Here is a 21088-nt window from a genome sequence, read left to right on the forward strand (position 1 = left end):
GCAGAGGCTACTTGTATGTGAGTGTGTGTGAAGAACACTGCATGACAAGTCATTTAGACGGTAGCCTTTCAACACGAGCTGGTCCGGTGCCCAATTCCCTTCTACTGTATTTTGATGCTTTTATTGAACGTATATTGACCCGGACCTCTTATCTGTATTGAAAATGGACAATATGAGACAATGAATTTTAGGGGTTGAAAATCTAAATATTTAAAAATATGCAGATTTCGCGTGTGTGTGTGTAGATAGATAGATATCTTTACTCCTTTATTTTTCAACTCATCCATTGTCTGAATAGACAATATAAAAGCAGGTGAAATTAGCTTATAATTACATTTATTTATACAGATTTTAGTGCTTTGTCACTGGAGAGATCCATGAAAACAACATATTGTCTGCATCAAGTTCAGTACAGTTGCCTACAGTGTAGGCTGCATTAACGCCTCCTGCTGGTCCAAGTTCTACCTCCTCTACTGTCCAAACATGAAAACACAAGAAATACTGTAACCTGACTTGATGGTGTAATTTAAAAGGTCAAATGTGTACATATGTGATAGATGTGATTTTAGTTTTTTTTCGATAATTGAAATCTGAATAAAGCGGAGCATAAACAAACAGTATGTGGGCATATAGTCGTATTTACCCACCAGGGGGGCCCTGAGGCAAAAATTAGGCTTGTTGACTCCTGTTTGTTGTAGTTTGTTAAACACAAATTGATTCACCATGTACATTTTTATACCAGACTGCTCTAAGACAGTATAGACAGTACAGTATTTTATGGTGGACTGGTGCTTTCAGATATATTAGTCACATCATTGTAAATTACTTATATTATGTCAACTGTAATAATTTGTGTTATCCTGTATATTAACGTTATTTTAAGTAGTTGTCCTTTGGAGTGTGCTGTTCTCACATGCCGTCATCACACAGAACACATGAAAAGCGTAGCTGTATCTTGCCTTTTGCTTTTACACAGAAATGCAGTACTTCCCCAACAAAAGCTGGTCTGATCTCAGGTCTTAGTGGATGATCTCTTTAAACAGGCCATGGGGAGGATGACCCACTTGCAGTGATTTCAACCACTGGGCAAATAGGTGTCACTGTCCATTTAATTTTTTTTTTTTCACATTTTAGAATGAGGTCAAAGAGGTCTGACATCGCTGCCCCCCTCCCCCTTGCCTCCTCCTTTATACAATCTGGCTCCACATGCAGGAACACATAAGCCAACACCATTAACACCATGTGAGTTAACAGTTTGCTTGTGGTTTGCATGTTAAAGCAGAGTAAGGTGCATACAGTATGCAGGCTAAAATATTTACTTGTATACATTCCACTTGCCTGCTGGATCAATATCCTGCTGACATCTTTGTTTGTCTGACAAAAGCAGTTTGATAAAATTGTTCCTGCCCTCATTTTGCATTGAATCCCGATCATCAGGATACTTTTTAATGTTGTACCAGATGTACATCTTCCTGTGTCACCTGATTTTAGACTGCTAATAGGAGTCTTACATGAAAATTAACATTAAAATAGCAACAAACAATAAGAACAAGAAACAATACAGTACAACAAGTACTTGATTTCTTTCATGGGTAAGTAAGTAAGTAAGTAAGTAAGTAAGTAAGTAAGTAAGTAAGTAAGTAAGTAAGTAAGTACTTTATCACATTACAGCCAGAGGCAATAAATAGTGAAAAGCTGCAAAATATCAAAATCACAACCCTGGAGATGAAATACTGAGGAATCACAAGGAGAAACCGGCTAATCTGGATATGTACCTGAATGTGGTCTGACACCATGGTTTGTATTTGCTTGTCTTGTGCCCTGAAGCAAATTTGACACCACACTTGCTTTGTAAGAGCAGCTGACTGTGATTTGGTTGATGAAGAACTTTTTTGGGTCTTTTCATCAAAAGTATTGAGTGAATTAATGGTTATAAGCAAACAAAGTCAACATGAAGAAAATAGTCTCTGTCTGGGTCCTGAACCATCACATTTCCCTCCTTGGAATACAGTAGCTGAGTGTTTGTTAAAGGTCAAAACAAAGCTTACTGGACCTGCACAAAAAAACAGTTCATTGTATGACAGGTAAAAATAAGGCTGATTCTCACATTTGCAGTACAAAAATGACTCTGCTCACTCTTGCAAACAATTATACCTCTGCAGCTGTAGAACCAATTCATAATTTCCTCCCAGCATTGCCGTTGGACATATACAAATCAGTTACTTATACTGATAAGGCCTGTACATGTCAAAAGAGACGAAAATAGTCAATCCATAGCTGTTTATTGTAACCATACGTTGTGCCACTAGATGCCAGTGCTGCGTCATATTAAAACAACATAGGGTGAAAAGTTAAATTCACAGTTTCCTTTCCCATGATGTCTGGTTGTTGTTGCCTGTTCCAGCTGAATGTTTTCTGTTTCCTTCTTTGTGCTGAAGTTTTCTGAAAGTGCAAAGTTTTAAATCAAAAGAAAAGAGCTGTTCAAATCACTTGAAAATTCTAAACATTGACTAAATCTTCTTATTTTTCTTATTTTCAGTCTGGTAGTGTCTGTGGTATTCATTGGATAATAATAATTTCATTATTAGATAACACTACTACTACTAATAATGAATAATGAATAAATCAGCATTCCTACAATATTCCTGTGGAGCTATGCTGTGTCCTTTGTGTGGTATTCTTAGAGGATCACTGTCATTCTTTCTTTCTAAAGGTGCAGGAAAACATGGCAGGCTGTAAAAGATGGTAAACTGAAGAACTTGTAGTTTTATGCCTCTAAATTCAAATTATCCAACAAATTATTCGGATTACCTTCCACTGCTATTTCACTGCCCTCACATACTGTCGGATATGTTTGAATTAAGGTTTTAGCAACCCACGGTTCCTGTTGCATTACGGGGTTACGATTTTAAAGTCAGTGGCATATTGAGAATAAAAATAGCTTGAAAAATCAATAGCAGTTCCAAAACATTATTAAAAACAAAAAACAAAAACAAAACTTGAGCGGACACTGTATGAGCACACGAGTTCCGAGGCGCTCCTGAAGGCATCATGCCTATCACATGGCAGGTGATAGTTGAGGGAGCTCGCGCTTGCAGGGCGCGCATATAGTACAGACGAGGGACAACTGTACAGTTTAGGGCATCTCGCGTGTATGAGTGTGTTTCATACGTGTGTTGCGAGCATGCCTGCGTGTCTGCGTGTGTCCGTGCGCTGACTTTATCTTGAAGAGTCTCAGAATTAAAGGATTTGTTTGGATAAAGCCTCAGAGGAGTTGCACAGCCTGCCGTAAGTAAAATGACAACACGGAGCTAATTACTGTAGTAGACCGCCTCTGTAATGCACTTTGAGTTTAGCCTGCTGTTGTCAGAAAATGTCTTTTAATTTCCACGAGAATTTAACAGGAATGTTATGGTGACACTGTCGGGGGGAGGAACAAAAAACAAAATAAGTTTATTACAAACTTAAATGCAACAAATAGACAATTCCCTAAGGGGCTGTCGTGGCTGTCCTTGAATAATTGCTCGGCTTTAATATGAAGGAGAGGCGTTGTTTAAAATTTAATCGTCTTTCTTTCTTTCGTATCAGTAAAAGTGAGTTTGTGTTTTCTGCGCTTTTGTGCCTTAGAAGAAATAATGAGAACAATACGTTTGTAATGGAACCTTTACAGAGACTTAATCATACCTTTAATCCTCTTTACTAATACTTAAGTAGACTATACTGCATATTATTACTATGATAATGCTATACGGGCTTTATAATGCTTATGATAGCGATATAACATTCCTGTAACAGTCATGTGGTATATGAAAAATAGTTTTATTGTTGAATATTAAAGATGCACTTACAGTTAGCAGGATAGATGTTTCTAACACATGGCAGCAAATTTGGCTTGTGTACAAGCAACATGCTCCAGGACAGAAAACATGGTACTTTTATTGTGACACTGGTGCTTCTACGCTTGCTCAGTCATGTACTGTCAGCTCGGAGCTATTAAATGATGTTTAGTTGCACTGACACATGCTGTGTAATTGCAAATCGTCAGCTTCTGACAGCGTGAGTAAAGGAGAGAGGGTGCGCAGGGAGAGAGGAGGGACAGAGGGGAAAAAGGGGGGGATGCTGATATGCTAATAGCAGATTATCAAGGCTGATGTGTGGCTCCCCTCTGCTAAAGCATCTGCTGCATCTAACAGTGGAGTTACACATGTACACACAGACACGCACGCACACACACGCTCAGACATCAGAGAGGCGGCTTGAGAGAGCTGAACAAGCCTCCTGCCACTGAATACAGCAGGCCGGTGCCTCCTTTCTGTTGCAAATCTCATTTAAAAGGGAAAGAGTTGAAAGGCATCATTGCCCCTGATGACAGTGAATTGATTAAAGCTGCTCTGGTTGGCAGTTGGGTGGCATTAGCACTCAGAGACAACGGAGGGAAGGAAAACAGGAGCTGAAGTGAAGTGGCAACAAATACGTTTATAACAAAACTGTCATTGTAATATTCATAAAACACTTTGTTTTGACAGTGTTGTTAGCCTACTTGTTTCGGAGCTACGTCTGTGCACATGCAGTATGCGTGCACGCGTAAAAGCGCACACACACACACACTGGATCAGCAGATGATGGCACTCATCCCTGTGATCAAAGCCACTTGTGTAATACCAAGAGCGGTGGTTTTCTCCGCAGTCATATAGGTTCAGATGATTGCTCTGTCATCTTAACTACTGCTGCTAATCACACACCGCTGCTGTAGTCTACTGGAAGTAATCCACTGTTCCCTGATAACAAGGGAAGACGCAGAAAGGGAGATGAATAAGAGAAGGAGAGATATCGGGGAGATTAACTCAGAGGAATGGCTTCAGAGGAGGTATGAGATGGGAAGAGCAAAAAAGAGGAAAAGGGTAGAAACCAGGAAGACAAAGTCAGACTGTTAATCTACAAGGAAAAATCCTCCGCTCGCTGAGGGAGTGGAAGAAAAGATAGAGGGAGAGAGGGAGAAAGGAAAAAAGCATAAAAATGAAAACATTGTACTTTATTAGAGGTTATCTTTGCTTTGCTGTCAAGCGAAGGAAAAGGAACGAAAGGAAATGAGAAAAAGGTGGTAGAGAAGAGCAGAGGTTAGATGATGTACAGGCCAAAGTCATATTCCTGTCAGAGAGAAAACAGCAAAGGAAGAAAGAAGTGAAAGGAGTGCTTCTTGGCTTTCCTCGGATTTCTGAGAAATAGGGAAGAATAGTGAGAAAGTGAAGGAATGGATTAAGCTTAGTAAGATTCATTTTTATTTTAGTTTTTCACACATTCCGTTGCCTATTTGACAGTTCACACTACAGCAGCCCAAAACATAAGTGGATATAAAGGATAAAGGAAAGTACTGCGCTGGTTGAAATGCTCAACAATGTTAAAAAAAAATAAAAGAACATGTACTGTAATGCATCATGATAGGGTGTCATGGAACTTCACAACAAGTTTAATCCCCTTTTTGAGTGCAGTCATTGAGCAGCCTGAGCTGTCTGTATATAACAGCTACATTATTTAGAGAATAAAAGCCTGTTTGAGGAAAGAGGGAAGTAGAATTATAGACGATTCATTACACCTGTTTACCCTTTTTTCACCTGTATTTGAAGTGTGTGTTGTAGGTTGAGATTATTGCAGCATGAGGCCTAAAATGTGTTTGAAAACTGTAAAACCACTGAAACAAACAAAAAAAAGTGACGCTCATCTGAGTCCAGGAATGTTGAAAGGGGTGGACGGTGGTGTGAGAGAGAGAAGGATGAGATGAGATGAGGACAGGAAGTGTTAAAATGGCAACTAAGGATGGAGAGAAGGGAAATTAACCGTGTTGTTGACAAAGGAGTGAAGGATAATAGCTCGTATTATTTGATTTTGTCTCCATCAGCTCCCACTACGCTCTCTGAGAAAAACAGGGAGTGGCTGTGAGACTGTGAGATGACGTAGCAGCTTAGGAGCTGAGCCAGTATATTAACCTGCATCACAGCTGTTAAATAATGTCCACTTTTCAGCACTAATGGAAAGTTAAATCTGAACAGGTACTGGGATACCAAAGTATATGCACTTACTGTAAGCTTTTTGTCAGTTTGTACCAGTGTTGCAGATACAGTCTATACGTTTGTCCATGTCATGCAGTGGTTTAAGAGGTTAATTTCTCTGTATTCACTGTTTTGGATGCAAACACAAATGACACATGCATTAACACACTACACACACGACCATGTGAGCATCGCTGTAGTCACATCTCACAGTCTGACTTGTCAGAAACAATATCAAACAAACCAGCAGATGAACGAGGGCTGGAAAAGAATGAAGCTGCTGAATTGTGAGAGGAGAGTTGGTGGGTTTCCATCCAGGTTACCTATTAAAATTCTGATTTACTGAATGATCAGATGTTTGACCAGAATTTTTTTAGAATCACCAAGCAATTTGATCACCTTGTTTTAAAGGGCCTGCACACCCAATCCAAACAATTTATTAATCAACAAAATAACTGGCAGATTAATTAACAAGGAAAGGTAATTGTTAGTTGCAGCCCTAGACTGTGGAAACACAGGCATATCCGAAGAAGGCAAAATATTTTTGCAGTGTGTTTGATTGCCTGGATGTTTTTTGCAGCTGTCCACATCCAAGGACTGACAGACATGCTACAGACATGCTATGAAGTCAAATATCAGCTGATACTAAAAACAACTAAAGCAATACTAAAAAAAATCCTAGATTCTGTTCACTTGTGCATGTTTGGTTTTGTGTGACGTTCACTGTCTTTTATCCAGCAAGTGGAAAAATACATTTGCTTACTATTTGTTTAATTGATGTAAAACATATGTAACTACGTTGTTTTGCTATATTTGAATATTTCACTAACCCACTTTAAATTTGTGTTTTTATTTCTACTCCTGTGCTGCAATGATATAATCCTCACCATAGTTTAACTAAGCCCAGAACCAGTAATCAAACCAGAACGTGTAGCTGGTGTCAATATTTGATCTGGATTTGATATTATTTGCACTGTATTATTTGTTTTAACAAGAATATGTTGCAGGAATTTCAGATACACACATGGTGGCCGATCTCTGATTAGACCTGCTCTGCTTCCCATCTTTATATTACAGAAGAGTATTAGTTTCTTTTTTAGCCCTGATGCAGGTTGTTGTGTCTGTGTCCTGCCTCAGCACAGTGACAGTTCCTCTTGGTTGTGGAGCAGCAGGACAACGGCCCTTGAGAGCTTGAGATTCAGATAAATTAAGATTAAATAAATTGTGTGTGTATGTGTGTGTGTGTGTGACTGTGCACCTGCTTCTTGATGACATTTACCTGAGACCCTTTAAAAGACAAACACACACATGAAGCCTCTGCTTATGTGACTGTAACATTATCCTGTAACGTGATCCACTGCTCTTCTTGTCTAGATAGCTGGTTAGCAGGACTCTTACCCTGTGTAACCATGGTCTCCTGTAGCCAAGGTGCCAGCCTCTGAAGTGCTGCACTTTTCCTCCTCTGCATGCTTGGCTGTCATTGTGGAGATAGAAGTCGTTACCACCCTGCTAGCCTGTGTTTAATTCTTTTTTTTTTTTTTTCGAGTTGGTGTAAAGTCATTCTTCTTCAGTATTTGGATGGAGGCTAATGAGAATGCGAGCCGACTGCATTCACAAAACCGGTGGCCAGAATCTTTGAGCTCCATGTGAATCAGCTGGCAGAGCACAATCACCTCATGGTTTCAGTTGGTTTGCTCCACTCGGGCTCCAGCAGGAGGTGGCCACTGGCATTTACCATCAGTGTTTCTCTTCCATTCGTTTCAAGGTTTCTTTTGTTGTATATCCTTAAGATGATCACCTGACCAAGACAGTTGGCTCTGCATTTTGCTCTTGCACATAAATGGGAAGGAAGAGTTATGTAGTTTTGGGGAGATCGACCTGGCGATGACAGAAGTGGTCTTTATTCTGGAAAACTGTACTAGAATAAAGCGGTCTCTGTTTCTGCTTAAAGTAGCTTTTCACACAGTTTTACACACAAAGGTCAGTTGAGTCCTACTCATACGACAGTAAAAAGAGTTGAATGGTGACTTCTGTGGCTCTGGAGGAGCTTTGTCAAATCTGAGAAAATTCAGATTCTGAGAAAACTCAGCTTGGCCTCAGCTTTTCTGCAAATTTACAGTTGTGGGAACTGACGAGGCAGGGAGTCTGTCAATCTGTGTTTTCTACATTTAAAATCTACGACAGGACGCTACACCCCTGAACTACGAGGCAACACTGCATGCACCCCTCCCTTCCTCAGTCACTGGGTCATGCGAGTGACACTCAAGCCATTACATATCAAACTATGAATTCTGGGTGATCATCAGATGTTATATCTAAGCACTAAAATGACTGAAACACACACACAAATGTAGTGATATGAAAAGTACAGTATGAAGTTAGGCAGAGTAGATTGACACTGATCAGCCTCGACATTAAAACCAGTTGCCAGTGTTGATGTTGTGGCTGAATGGTGTGTGTGTATATATACAGGCTCAAATGGAAATACACACAAACATCTCAACTGCCTCGCTAGCACATGTGGCTGTTCCTCCCATGATGCTTTGCTGTGTCATCTCATCAGCTTCCACACATGGCAGAATGAGTCCACTATCTAATTGTCCACTTCATTACTCGCAGTAGCTCCCATTGGTTTTTTCAGTTTCCAGCTACGTGCTGATTGGTTATTCCCCGGCTGTCACACGAGGTTGTGTTTGTCTTTAGTGTGTATGTATTAAGTGGTGTTGACATGTTGTTTTTACAGCACTGGCTTGCTGACACTGGTCTTTGAGCTCTCTGCTGGTGTCTATGCCCGAGGCCATGTCAGGGCTTCAAAATGAGCTGGAAAATAAAATCTGCATCTGCGTTAGAGAGACAAAACTATGTGTCCTCTGCACAGCTGCACTTCATATTCCAGGTGTTGCTTAGAATGAGCAACACCTGGAGTTGCTTTCCTTTCTTTTTTTTTTCTGGGTCAACAGTTAAAAGGAAGAAAAAAATGTATTTGAAAAGCAGATTTTAGTTGTATTGTTATTAGGTGAGGAAAGTACTGTTACATTTTTTCAGGCAGTTTATATAATCAGGCTACTCAGCTATGATTATTTTCCTGGAGCTGTAAAAACAACAAAAGCATTTTGAACACCGCACTGTGAATAATGAAGGTCCAAAGAAGCAGGAGGACAAAGGTAATCGTTTAAAAAATACTGCGAATCCGAGGTTTTGCATGTGTAGACCTCTGCCCCATGCATGTATGATAATGGTTTATTTTACCGATGCTTGCTTTTACTGCCGCTTGTTTTGTTTCTGTGTTCTTTCATAGTTCATGTTTGGAGACTTTCTGGAACAGAGCCATCCAAATATTCTACATTGTTTGTAAAACTCTGAAGCCCTGTTTTTATCATGTGTGAAGAAAATACTTGGGACTGGTAACACTCTACTAGAGCTGTCCCGGTTCGAAAGTTTGAAATTTAAAAACTTGAGCAGAAAATAACATTGTGTCACAAATTTCAACATTATTTATACATATACATATACATATACATATATATATATTAAACAATAAAATTGTGAATCAAAAATGTGGCGGCAGCAGAGACCTTACTGTACTATTGTCGTTCTCTGTCAGCCAAAATCCATTTTAATCGTTGAGAATAAAACTCAACTCTCATAAATAACATTATGACTTTTCAGTTTTGTGTGAAGCATTGCTCATCAGCTGTGTTGTTGAACATGCATTTAGCTGTTACTGTCAGGTTACAGGAATTCTGTGTGATGAAATTATAAGCTAATACTGAAACACCCTTTGCTAACACCAGTGTTGCCAATAACATCAGGAAGGAGGAACAGGTCAAAACTTGAAAGTCAGGGAACCTGAGAACCCGTTTGTACGTTAGGCTGTTATTATGTTCTGCCTGACAAACCCGCTCTCACTGCTGCTGTACACTGCTCTGCATCTGTGTGTGAATGTGTGTGACAGGGCCGTGCAACATCGGCTTGTCAGAGTAATCTTACTATGGTCATCACGTGCACACACACACACGCGCGCGCGTGTGCACACACACTGCCACGTATGTGACCGAACTCACGATCGTTTCTTCGTGAGCAAAAGTGGTGAGGTGGAAGAGCTAAAAATAGACCTGGAAATGCTTGTGTACAGATCAACCATGACTTGTGTTTCATGAGGGAATTTGCTGTTGTTTTGTAGAAACCATGTACTCCTGAAATATATACACACTGTCAGACTCACAATATACAGTATACGACATTAATTCAAAACAGTGCTTTCTAAAAAATCAGGCAGTTGTGTTTGCAGTTGCTGCCTGTTCATTGACCTGCTGCTGTTTAATTTTGGGTTGACTGATGGACTGTGCACTTTTATGGTCCAATACAGGTACAGCTGGATTTAAGCCCCTAGACCTGTTACGCAATGCTGCTATTCAGTATCACATCATTTAACACATCATACTTTGCCATTACATTTTTTTTTTTTTTTAGGGATCTAGGGCGGGGTATTGAATCTCAAAACTTTTTTTTTGTGGCTGTCCAAAATATTTCAGCAACATAAAAACCTGCCAAGTATTGAAATATAGCACTGAATGTATGATCAGAATTGTAATGTTTATTTATTCTTTAATCAGATAGTTTGTAATATAAATAAGAAAAAAAATGCTGGCCTTAACTCTAATTTTATTGTCCGCAGCAGCACCAATAGCTTGACTACCAAAATGGCCAAGTGGTGGAAGATGTTAGGAAACAATGCTTCAAAAACCACAACTGAAGAAGCGAGAGAGAGAGAGAGAGAGAGAGAGAGAGAGAGAGAGAGAGAGACAGAGAGACAGAGAGACAGAGTGAGAGAGAGACAGAGAGAGACAGAGAGACAGAGAGAGACAGAGTGAGAGAGGTAGATTTTCTGGCTGAGCTAAAGGACAGAACAGGGAACATCCTCATCTTAAATGTCAGTGGTCCCGTCGCATTGATGTCAATTGGTGAAGAATCTGGTGTTTCTTGTTGGCTTGGCTCCGCTCACAGACACACACACAGACACACACACACACGCACGCACACAGTTGTATTTACCCTGTGTGACAGGAGGGCCTTGGGGGCTCAGGTCTGGCCTCTAGCTGGTGACACTAATCCAAACAGGCTAAGTGAAATGAGGAGGAACAGCAAACTCACCCACACCCCCCTCTGTGTCTGTAAATGTGTGTGTTTCTGTTGTTTTTGTGTTTTTCTGTGTTAATGTTTAACCCCTCGTCCTCGCGTACAGGTTGGTTCACATGCATGTTGGCATTTCCTGCTCATCCCAGTAACTGACCCATGTTAAGGTTTTGGTGATGGTGGAATTTCAAACACTGAGGTTTCCCACTTTACAAAACGGTGACAGCTTTCTGTCGATGTTTGACAGGTGGACTCGCTTAATCTTTAACATGAAGACCCCTGACTCTCTGCCTGTGTGTTACTGATTAGGTCTGTAGAAATATCTGTGTCATGACCTTTCATCAGTGAGTGAAAGCCTGGTTTGGGTCACTGAAGGTTAGCTCTTTGCTTGAGCTTGATACTCTTATGTAACGGTAAATACTTTTTTGCGGAGATGTAGTCATTTGCATGTGTAATGTATGCACATCCAAATGTCTTGGCCAGCTTCTGTATACATGTGAACACAGTGGAATAATGTTCCCAACCTTCTGTTCCTGTCAGGCGAGTTAGAAAACAAACTGCAGATGGAACATTTTCCTCTCGTACCTCTCAGCTTTTACTGGTTCACTGCCTCACATCCCTAAAATTTCCCATTCTGTTGTAATCAGGAATGCAGGGTTCAGTGAACTCACCCTGATATTTGCAGGAAAAAGTTAAAAAAAATTAAATTAAATAAAAATACCATGTGGAAATTCATACTATTATTAAACAACATCAGATATTTTACATCAGATGTAAGTAAGAGCTAAAAGGAAAAGGATAAGAAAAATACAGAAAAACTACATATTTATAATAATAATAATAATAATAATGTAAGGAAATAATATATTTTAATGGTTCTTTGGGCTCTAGTATAGCATCTACATTTTAAAACGAACGGGTACAAAATGTGTCACATTGTCAATGGAACAATAAACTGAACACTGAAAACATAGAGCTGACACTATCGTCTGTTGTGTGCTATAGTGCTTGATTAGACCTTACACTCATTAGTGCTGCAGCTCGGGCTACGGGAACCTGTGAGGGTCATTTTCACTGTTTTCTGACCAGACTGACATCAGCCCTGCATTAAAAAGCTCATCTGATAACGCTTCAGATCTTGTGGATTTTATTTCATCACCTCACTTGCACCTAAAACAACACACCACCAACAATGTAGCCCCTTTCATTTTTTTTTTTAAATGTAAGATTATTTTTGGTCTACATGTCCACCAATAAAACAGTATATCCAAAGTAAATACAATCTGTACTGAATTAGCTGCCTGCCACAGTATTATCTTCAGCAGAGGCTCTGTGGAGCTTCAGTGACTGAATGAATGGTGAGCTGATGTGAAATGAGTGTGTTTCTCTGACATACAGCCCAGCTGTGTGTGTGTGTCTGTGTGCCTCCATCCTCTTCTGATTACAGTAAATCAGCTTGATGATTCGTATTAAATAATATGCTTATGTTAATAGTCCAGAGGCTAAGTGTCGTACATCAGTCCTCTCATTGTCAGCTCATATCTGCTGGGCTGTTTGCCTTTGAAGAGCTCTGCCCTGTGGGTGAAATCTACCACTTTATAGTTGTCTTTCCTTCAGCTCAGCTTTCTTCCACTGTTTATCTGGTTTTTTTTCTCACAGTACATTTAGATGCATAATGTTTTAATATCTTACTGCTGGTAATCATTACAACCCAGAGCCAAAGTCTAAGACTCTACATGAGTTAAATGCCATTTAATATACTAATAGGTTAGACCATTCATTACACTAGCTTTTGTCCATTCAGACTTATTGTCTGCACAATAATCCACAGGTAGCTCTTTCACAGGCTTAATCTACTGATCTTAGCTCTTAGTGCCCCTGGGCATGTTGTTATATTGATGACTGCCGTTGTCGACCTACTCAGCAACTGACATTACAAGAATGCGGTTGTACCAGACACCCCTCAGGTGTCAGTGTGTGTATTCTGTAACAACAGTAGCCCTTTAGTCTGCTGTGAAGTTTTCCCAGCACCTGTGTGTGTGTTATTTCCACACACAGAAGATTGATTTCTTCATTGCACAATTAAATCAAGGACAACAAAACTCTTGTGACAAGGGTTCTCGGCCAAAATGATATTTTGGGAAACATTGGGCATTAGAATATTTAATTCTAAGTGCATGTATTTAGTAGAGAGTACAGTACTGTGCAGTGATATAATATGACTCCTCTGCTCTGTTTGTTGTTTCTCTACCCTTCCTGTGACTCTTGTCATTGGCACACTAGTTCATAGACACAGAAAGACATTGTGATCTCAGCTCACATCATTCTTGTCTGAGCTGCATTAATGGGTTGCCTTATCTCAGTTTACCCAACTTTTTATGTATGGATTTGTTCCATTTCATACCCATTTCAACTTATTATACACATTATCGTAAATAACATGAAGCGGATGACAACTGTGGGACCTTTTAAAGGAAAGAAAAAAAGCTGTGAAGTGATGTTTGAATGCTCACATTGATGTCTGTTACCCTCATGATCATTGACTGGAAGTCATGTGTTGTTTTGTGTGATGGTTCATTACCCTCGCTCTGAGGGCAAAATAGATTACCGAACAGAAATGAGAGCAGAAGTCAACTGGACTGACTAAAGTATAACACAGATCACAGTCAACAGGAAAGAAATCTGATAATATAAAGAGAGCGCGGAAACCAGAGCTGTATTTCCTTTAGAGAGCAAAGCAGAGCTGAATCAAATGAGCAGGACAAAGACAACAAAGAGCAGAGCACTTCAACATGGGGGGGGTGTGTATATATATATATATATTTATGTGTGTGTACAGCCACAACTGTTGTATAATGTTGTAGCTGATCAGTGTATATTCCTAGCAGCTATGCATCAGCCACGGTTCACAGATCACACACTACCCACGGTCATACACTAGAAAAGATAATCTAACCAGAGTTGAGTTCAAGCCCATAGACTTTGCTCTAAGATGATGCTTTTTATAGCTTTTCTCTGTGTCCTATGTCCATGTGTGGGCTGGTAGTGAGCCTGAGGAGAAAGTAGCCCACTTATAGAGAAATAATCTTACTAAGTAAAAAAAAAAATAAAGTTACGCGTCTTGTGGTCTTAACAAAGCACATACTGCAGTTTGTGTATAGTCATCCCAGTAGATGCTGGTGTCTTTTAACAGTGAGGAAAGGTGTGACACGATATTAATGTGATGTCCCAACCTTGGACAGTAGACTTTATGTGTCTCTCAAAAGACATCCAAGTGGTAGAGCCTAAAATCATTTTGGGTAGATGCTTTTGTCCAAAGCATTCTGTTTTATCACGTGTGTGTCCATATTTATCATGGTTGACTCCAATGGAAATCAAAACATAAATTGTGGTAGTGTTAGGGCCATGCTGTACCTGTAGCCTTTTAGTGTCTTCCAGCACACTGTTTTGGTTTTATGGACCATAACTTTACTGTTGTGGTTAATTCTCATTGCCTCCATCAACCTCATTTAGAGCAGCAGCAGGAACATGTTGCACTACTACTGTTGTTTCGATTAGATTAGATTAGATAGTTGCTGACAAAATTGCTTGTGGACGTTTCATTAAACCCCTGTAGTTGCTGGAAAATCCTCTGCTTGTTGACGTGAAGAGCAGCAGGAGCCGTGTCAAGCAGTGATTGATGGAGAGCAGAGCTGGATGACAGTAATATATGGAGGCCTTTGCAATGGTCCTGGTGGCGCTAATCATTACAGTGATAGCAGCACAGCCACTTGGATGCCAGACAGTGAGACAGCCGTAGCTTTTGGAGGCACACTTGGTGTCAGCTGTGGACAGTTTAGCACATAAACGCACTACCTAATCACACCACCCCGTTCACTCGTTTCCTCCCTCTCTTCCCCCTCCTCGTCTCCGTTTCTCTCTCATGCCGGGATCTCTGTGTGTTGTCGTTGGACAGAGAGTAGAGAACATAGGAGGAATAAGTTTGGACTGCAGCAGGGGACACACTTTGTTTTCTGTTCCCACATACAGGTGCTGTAGATGGAACAGATCTCTTGATATAATCCTGTGCTTACAGGAACGGAGCAGATGTTGATTTTATCACACAACACATTCAGGGATAATACGGCAGGAGAAGTGTACTGAGTGTTTAAACACTGGCTGACTGAGTGAACCGTTCCAACAGAAGTCCAGCACGAGACACTACGTTACTATATCGATGTTTTTTAAAGGAGAACAGTCTCATAAAAGAAGTAATTTTATTCCTCATTGTTTGCATGTTAGTCCTTTTGAGAAATGTAATCCAAACCATTGTTATAATTATCCAGTATCCTGTGGAACCACTAAATATTTAATATTAAATAAACAAAAATGATATTATCACATAGTCATATTGTGTAAAATATAAATGAACCAGCAATTTGCAGAATAACTGAAGAATTTTATTGGATGTCACTTTTGTTTGATTATAGATTATTATATATTTTATTTTAAAATGCCCTTTCAAACATCTGTTTTTGATTTTTTTAATTTCATTTTTCCCAGTAGTGCATTTCAAGTGTTTTTTTAAAACGTCACTTTCCATGACAGCGGTGTTGTCACCGCCCTCTTACCTTACAGCCTGCAGCGCACCACCTTCCCTTTTGACTGAGCAGAGAGAGCTGTCAACACTGAGGCGGGCGTAGCTGTAAGAAACAGGTCACATATTGTCATGTTTGACAAACTAGTTTTTCTGGAGTATGTGACTCTTGGAAAAGTTGTTTCTTTACAACAACCGAGACATGAATGAGAAACGAGGGATCACAAACAATGTGATTTTCGAGGAGGAATGTGAATGAGTCTACATTTTAACTTACTTATTCTTTTACTCTAATAAATAAAAATACATTTTTATTGTGTATTGAAAAACCTTACTTGAAAAGCTGCATTAAGCAGAAGTTAAGAAAATAGGACATTTTCATATTTGTGTTGCAAACATGGTTGCAAAATTTTTTATTCTCCACTCAAATAACACATGGCATCAAAGCATTATAGTAAAAGTCAGAGTGTGGCGATTTGCCGAGAACTGGCTCCTCAGTCAGTGTGTGAAAGTTTCATTATGAGATATTTCTGTTCCAAGGAATAATCCAAGATCGCAAGGAGACACAGAGAACCTCACACACACAGACACACCCTTACCATTCATTTGTTTCTCTCTCTCACTCTCACTGTCCTTCCCTCAAACACACACACACACACACACAAACCCATTTCCACACACACACACACAGCAGTTGTACAGATTGTGCAATATGGGAGACAGTGGAGGGGATTGTTGCTTGTTACAGTTTGTCTTGTCAGCTCAGTGCTGGAACAGCATAATAATCTCTATATCAGCACCTTCACGTACATGCAGTGTCACAGTGAAACACACAGAGTCATTTAAAACCTACTGTTTCCTCACTTACACACACATTCTCAAAAATGCACACGCACACACACACACACACACACACACACACACACACACACACACACACACACACACACACACACACACAGGCAAGGACATTGTTCTGTTGAGGTCAACAGTTGTCACAGAGCTGTTGAACAGAGTCACTCTGTCATGTGTCTGAATGGTGCTGTCACCCTTTGTCTCAACAGGACTCATTTAGAGTCATTTAGAATTATTAACAAACACGCATCTTTATCCGCACACACACATTCATCACGGGGGAAGACGCATGCTTTGAAAAATGGGAGAATCGTGACGGCGCCAGAGTTGTAATGACAGCGTGTTACTGTAAGTCCATTGACTGTGTTGTATGCAGATTGTCGGTGTCAGCTGTCACGAGTTAGTGCTAATGTAGATGAGCATTAAGCTGCTCTGTAGGGGGCTTATTCTCTTAAGGCGTCAGTAGATTACGTTACTGTCCCTCCCTGTGATTTCTGCATGTTGATGTCTGTTTGTCTATAAGTCACTGTGACAGCCTGACAGAGGGATGAGAGCCTCGAAGGAGAGATGACAGAAAAGGGATGAGTGCCGGGCAAAGAGGGGATGACAGCAAGGAGGATGGGCAGGGTGGAGAGCAAGGAACAAGGATGGTGGGAGATGGAGGGGCAGCCAGAGGCGGTGATGAGGGACGGAAAATCAGTCCTGCTCTGAAGAATAAGAAGTGTGTGTGTGTGTGTGTGTGCCGCTGGCTACATGTAGACTTCATTTTGTGCTTGCAGCAGAGGTCTTCCAAGACTAATGTGCATGTGTAGGTTACAACGCATATATGTAAGATAATAAAAGAATGACTGACATATCAGAGAGAAAAGAATTTAGCAAAAAGCCTGACAGAAGATATTTGGAAGTCAGTGAACTTCTTGGACCTCTGTTGGTGACCAGGAGAAACTGCAGCAGCAAATGTAAAATTTAACACTTGCTTATACTAGAAACTGATCAATCACGTATTTTTTTTAAATAAAAAAATAAGATTATCATTGTGGAGATGAACGTTAGTGGAGGTTTTAGACAGTTTGTTCATTGTCTGAACTACTTAATCTGTGTCTTCTTCTACTAAAAACTACAAAACTACAAGAAAGATAAAAAGGTGTAATCCTAGAAGTTTATGTGTATATTTGTGTCTTTGTTTCTGAGAATTTGATTTCCAAAGCCCATAGGAAGTTGCCAAGCAAATGAGACACATTATCCTGAACTGATTAGAGCTGGTTAGAGCATCCACACATCCACAGCTGCTTTGTTGTGTCTCCATGCTGGTTATGAGTGTGCCATCCTCATGCTTCCAGATGTTAGACATTCTCTAGTGTCTATCTTGTTTTTGTTTGAACTGTCAACACTGTTTTCATACTAAAGTTAGTACTAAGTTTCTGATAAACACAATTTTTCTTTTTCTTTTCATTTTCTACAGCACGTCAGAAAACCTGAGCTCTGATGCTTCCCGCCATCACCATGGAAACGGAGGCCAGTCACATGCTGGAGGCGGCGCTGGAGCAGATGGATGACATCATTGCAGGTAAGCGTTACGAAGTCAGCGTCTGCGTCCCAGTTCTCCGTATTGCAAGTGACATACACTAATGCTCAGTGTACACCGATCAACATCATAACCAGTTACCAGTTTTAATGTTGTGTCTGATCGGTATAGAATACTACAATTTAATTTACTTTAGAGCTCTGTTATGTTCTTCCATAACAGCAGTGAGAGGCTCAATAATCCAAAGAATTATGACTTTTTTATCAAGACATAAGTCATACCGGATGTACAAAAAAATCTATTGCTCTAGGTTCCCTCCGCTCCTGCGTCATCTCACCCTCAGAATCAAACATACCAAATATTCACATTCACAGCAAAAGTGGATCAAACAGGGTTTTCCCATTCCACTGTTACATCTGAGGCTCATCAAGACGCTGCTGTTTGACAAAAACATGCTGACCTCATCTCAAGTGCTCCAGAGTTTGCCATCGCCGGCTCTCTGTGACCACAAATAGAAATACATTAAAAATCCCATTTGTGATAACATCAGCCAATCAGTAACAAGGAAATTAGAGCCACTTATCAACAGAATGTAGATATGTTGGTCATATTGGATTCCATGATGAAGAGTTTCTTTTTTTCTTTCTGATTAAGCATCTTGGGGGAATAGTAGTGGAAGCACTCCACTGGTTAATGACTTTGATGCTGGTATTGTTGTTGATGTAACTGAAATAGTGCTGCCATTTACTGACTGCAGGCAGAGCAGTGAGTGCAGGACGTTGTCCCAGTTCTCCCCTTTATCCCCTCCCCTCATCGTGGAATGGCCCGCAGGAAAGAGAGAAAACTTTAGTGTGGACCAGGACACCGGTCACCACCAGTCGAGTTCGCTGACAACATATTAAAACTATGTATTAAACCAGGTTCCACAGTAAAATCTGTAAGAAAGCGTCTGAGTTCAGTGGGGATGTATGAGTAGCAGTTACAGCTCAAACACCACAGCCAGGCAAAGGCTGAAATGCCACAATGGTGATACATGATCATCACCACAGTACGTTACTGATGACAGAAGCACGCAAGGAATTACAGGCAGGTGGCACCACTACAACAAATCACTAACGTCGTCCGTGGTAGCTCGCTGCTAGAGGTGTACAGCAAAGCTCTTTGGATAAAAGCACAATATAAATCCAGTTTGATATGGATACTTTAAATTAGTGATTTAGAGAATTATCTAGATATGTCATGTACTAAGCAGGACATGTTACAGTTGAAAAATAAACTTGTCAAACCACAAAGTACACAAACTGTATCATGAAGACCACGTTTACAGTGTTGCCAACATATATTCCAGTACCACTCAAAGCTAAATCAAACAGAAACTTGTTCTCCTACCGCAGCTGTCTTAAACCTGTGCTGGAGGTCATGAAGCAGTTGACAGCGCATTAATAATTTTTTCCTCCCTGTGCTCTGGCACTAAAGTCCGCATGGGTGGATGGATAAACGAACGGAAGAATGGGTGCATGTTCATCTCACTGCAACCAGCCAAATGCAGCATTCGAGTCACTGCACAGGCCATGTTTCACACCCTAACCCTAACTCATCCTCTGATATTCAGATTCTGCAGACGTCTCCACAGACAGTAATAAAACGTGTCTAATAATTACGATTGTTAAATACATAACAGAACATATAACAAAAGAGAGAATAGTCATACCTGCTTAAATAGCCATACAGTATTTTAAAAAGTCTTTTTCCTTTGATTTGCTCACATTCACAGGCGTGAATAGTTAATCTAGCAAACATTGTTTTCATTATGTTCCCTTTGTTCATTTTGGACTTAATACACTGTATGCAGGCACTGTATTGTGTAGCCGTTTTTCAGAGACGTTTGAGTGCATCCAGATGTGTGTGAGAGTGTGTGCACTTTACAGTGTGTGTGTGTGGTTGCCAGGGAAACGATCCAGGTGACACATGGACATTTTGGATATGTTCAGGAGGATGTATGGCTCTGATTAAAATCTGTTTTTCTGGGTATTGAGGACTTCATTTCAATCTGCTGGTAATAAACATAACACGTTAGTTTTGTGTTGCAGTCACGCTTCAGTTTTTGAATAATAGTATTAATAATCTTTCTGCGATAAGTAATTCTCCTCTCCTCCACGATAACTCTCCAGGTTCCAAAGCAGCAGCGGTGGAGTTTTCTAACAGCATGTACGACCTGGGTTCTCCCATCAGCGCTGGTCCGCTGCAGGTCGTGCAGTTAGCTGAGGACCTCAAACTTGCCTTGGAGCTCCAACCCAACCAGGAGGACAGAGACAGCCTGAGAGCACAGTTACATACAGAAACAGCACAGGCGCTCATAGACTGGCTACAGAGTGGAACTGTGAGTACTGGTTTGCTCTGTTTGACGTTTTGAGTCATGTGTTAATGTTGAGATATGTTTTCTTCAGAGCAGCATCTTCAAAGCAGGTTGCAGCTTTACATTCTGTATCATATCAAGCTGTGTTTTTGAAGTGTTCTTATCGAAATCAAAGTCTTTTTATTGAGTGAAAAAAAAAGAATTTGATCCCAGCTTATACTTTAAGATTATTTCTGCATGGTAGATTGTTTTTGGACCGGTGTTAGCTGAGAGAGGAAGAGAAGAAAAAGAAATAGCTGAAAATGTGCATCAGTCCAGACTATAGACTCTGCTCAGTTCATTTTGTTATGTCCGAGCAGGAGGAACTGCTGACTGCTTTTCTTATTCCCATAAAGCTTTATGTTTTGTTGTTGCAGATTATGTTCTCACACTCGGTGAACCAGAGTTGTCTTGAAAAAGGGCCAATGCTTTAATTTTCTGGAGCTTCGGTTCAGTTATTCAGTCCTACCAGAGTTTGAATGGGATTTTTTTTTATCTTGTGCACAAGTCCTGACACAGCTCATGTCATTATAAATGCAGCTACCAGATGCTTT

At 40.2% G+C, this 21088-nt stretch overlaps 1 protein-coding gene across 6 annotated transcripts in view; it reads left to right on the forward strand.

Annotated features, from left to right (window-relative positions):
* Nucleotides 1-3095: 3095 nt before the first annotated feature.
* Nucleotides 3096-21088, forward strand: part of ppfibp2b (PPFIA binding protein 2b) — a 66939-nt gene continuing 48946 nt past the window's right edge. For 5 of the 6 annotated variants that reach the window (XM_041037679.1, XM_041037681.1, XM_041037684.1 and 2 more), the window contains exons 1-3: nucleotides 3096-3288; nucleotides 18077-18181; nucleotides 20311-20519. In XM_041037679.1, coding sequence (XP_040893613.1) covers nucleotides 18100-18181; nucleotides 20311-20519 — 291 coding nt within the window. In that variant the 5' untranslated portion in view covers nucleotides 3096-3288; nucleotides 18077-18099. Of the gene's footprint in view, nucleotides 3289-9036; nucleotides 9212-18076; nucleotides 18182-20310; nucleotides 20520-21088 lie in introns of those variants that run through there. The other variant, XM_041037680.1, reaches the window with a different exon arrangement.

The sequence above is a fragment of the Toxotes jaculatrix genome, chromosome 5 (assembly GCF_017976425.1).
Source record: "Toxotes jaculatrix isolate fToxJac2 chromosome 5, fToxJac2.pri, whole genome shotgun sequence".
In the NCBI taxonomy this organism is placed as follows: domain Eukaryota; kingdom Metazoa; phylum Chordata; class Actinopteri; family Toxotidae; genus Toxotes; species Toxotes jaculatrix.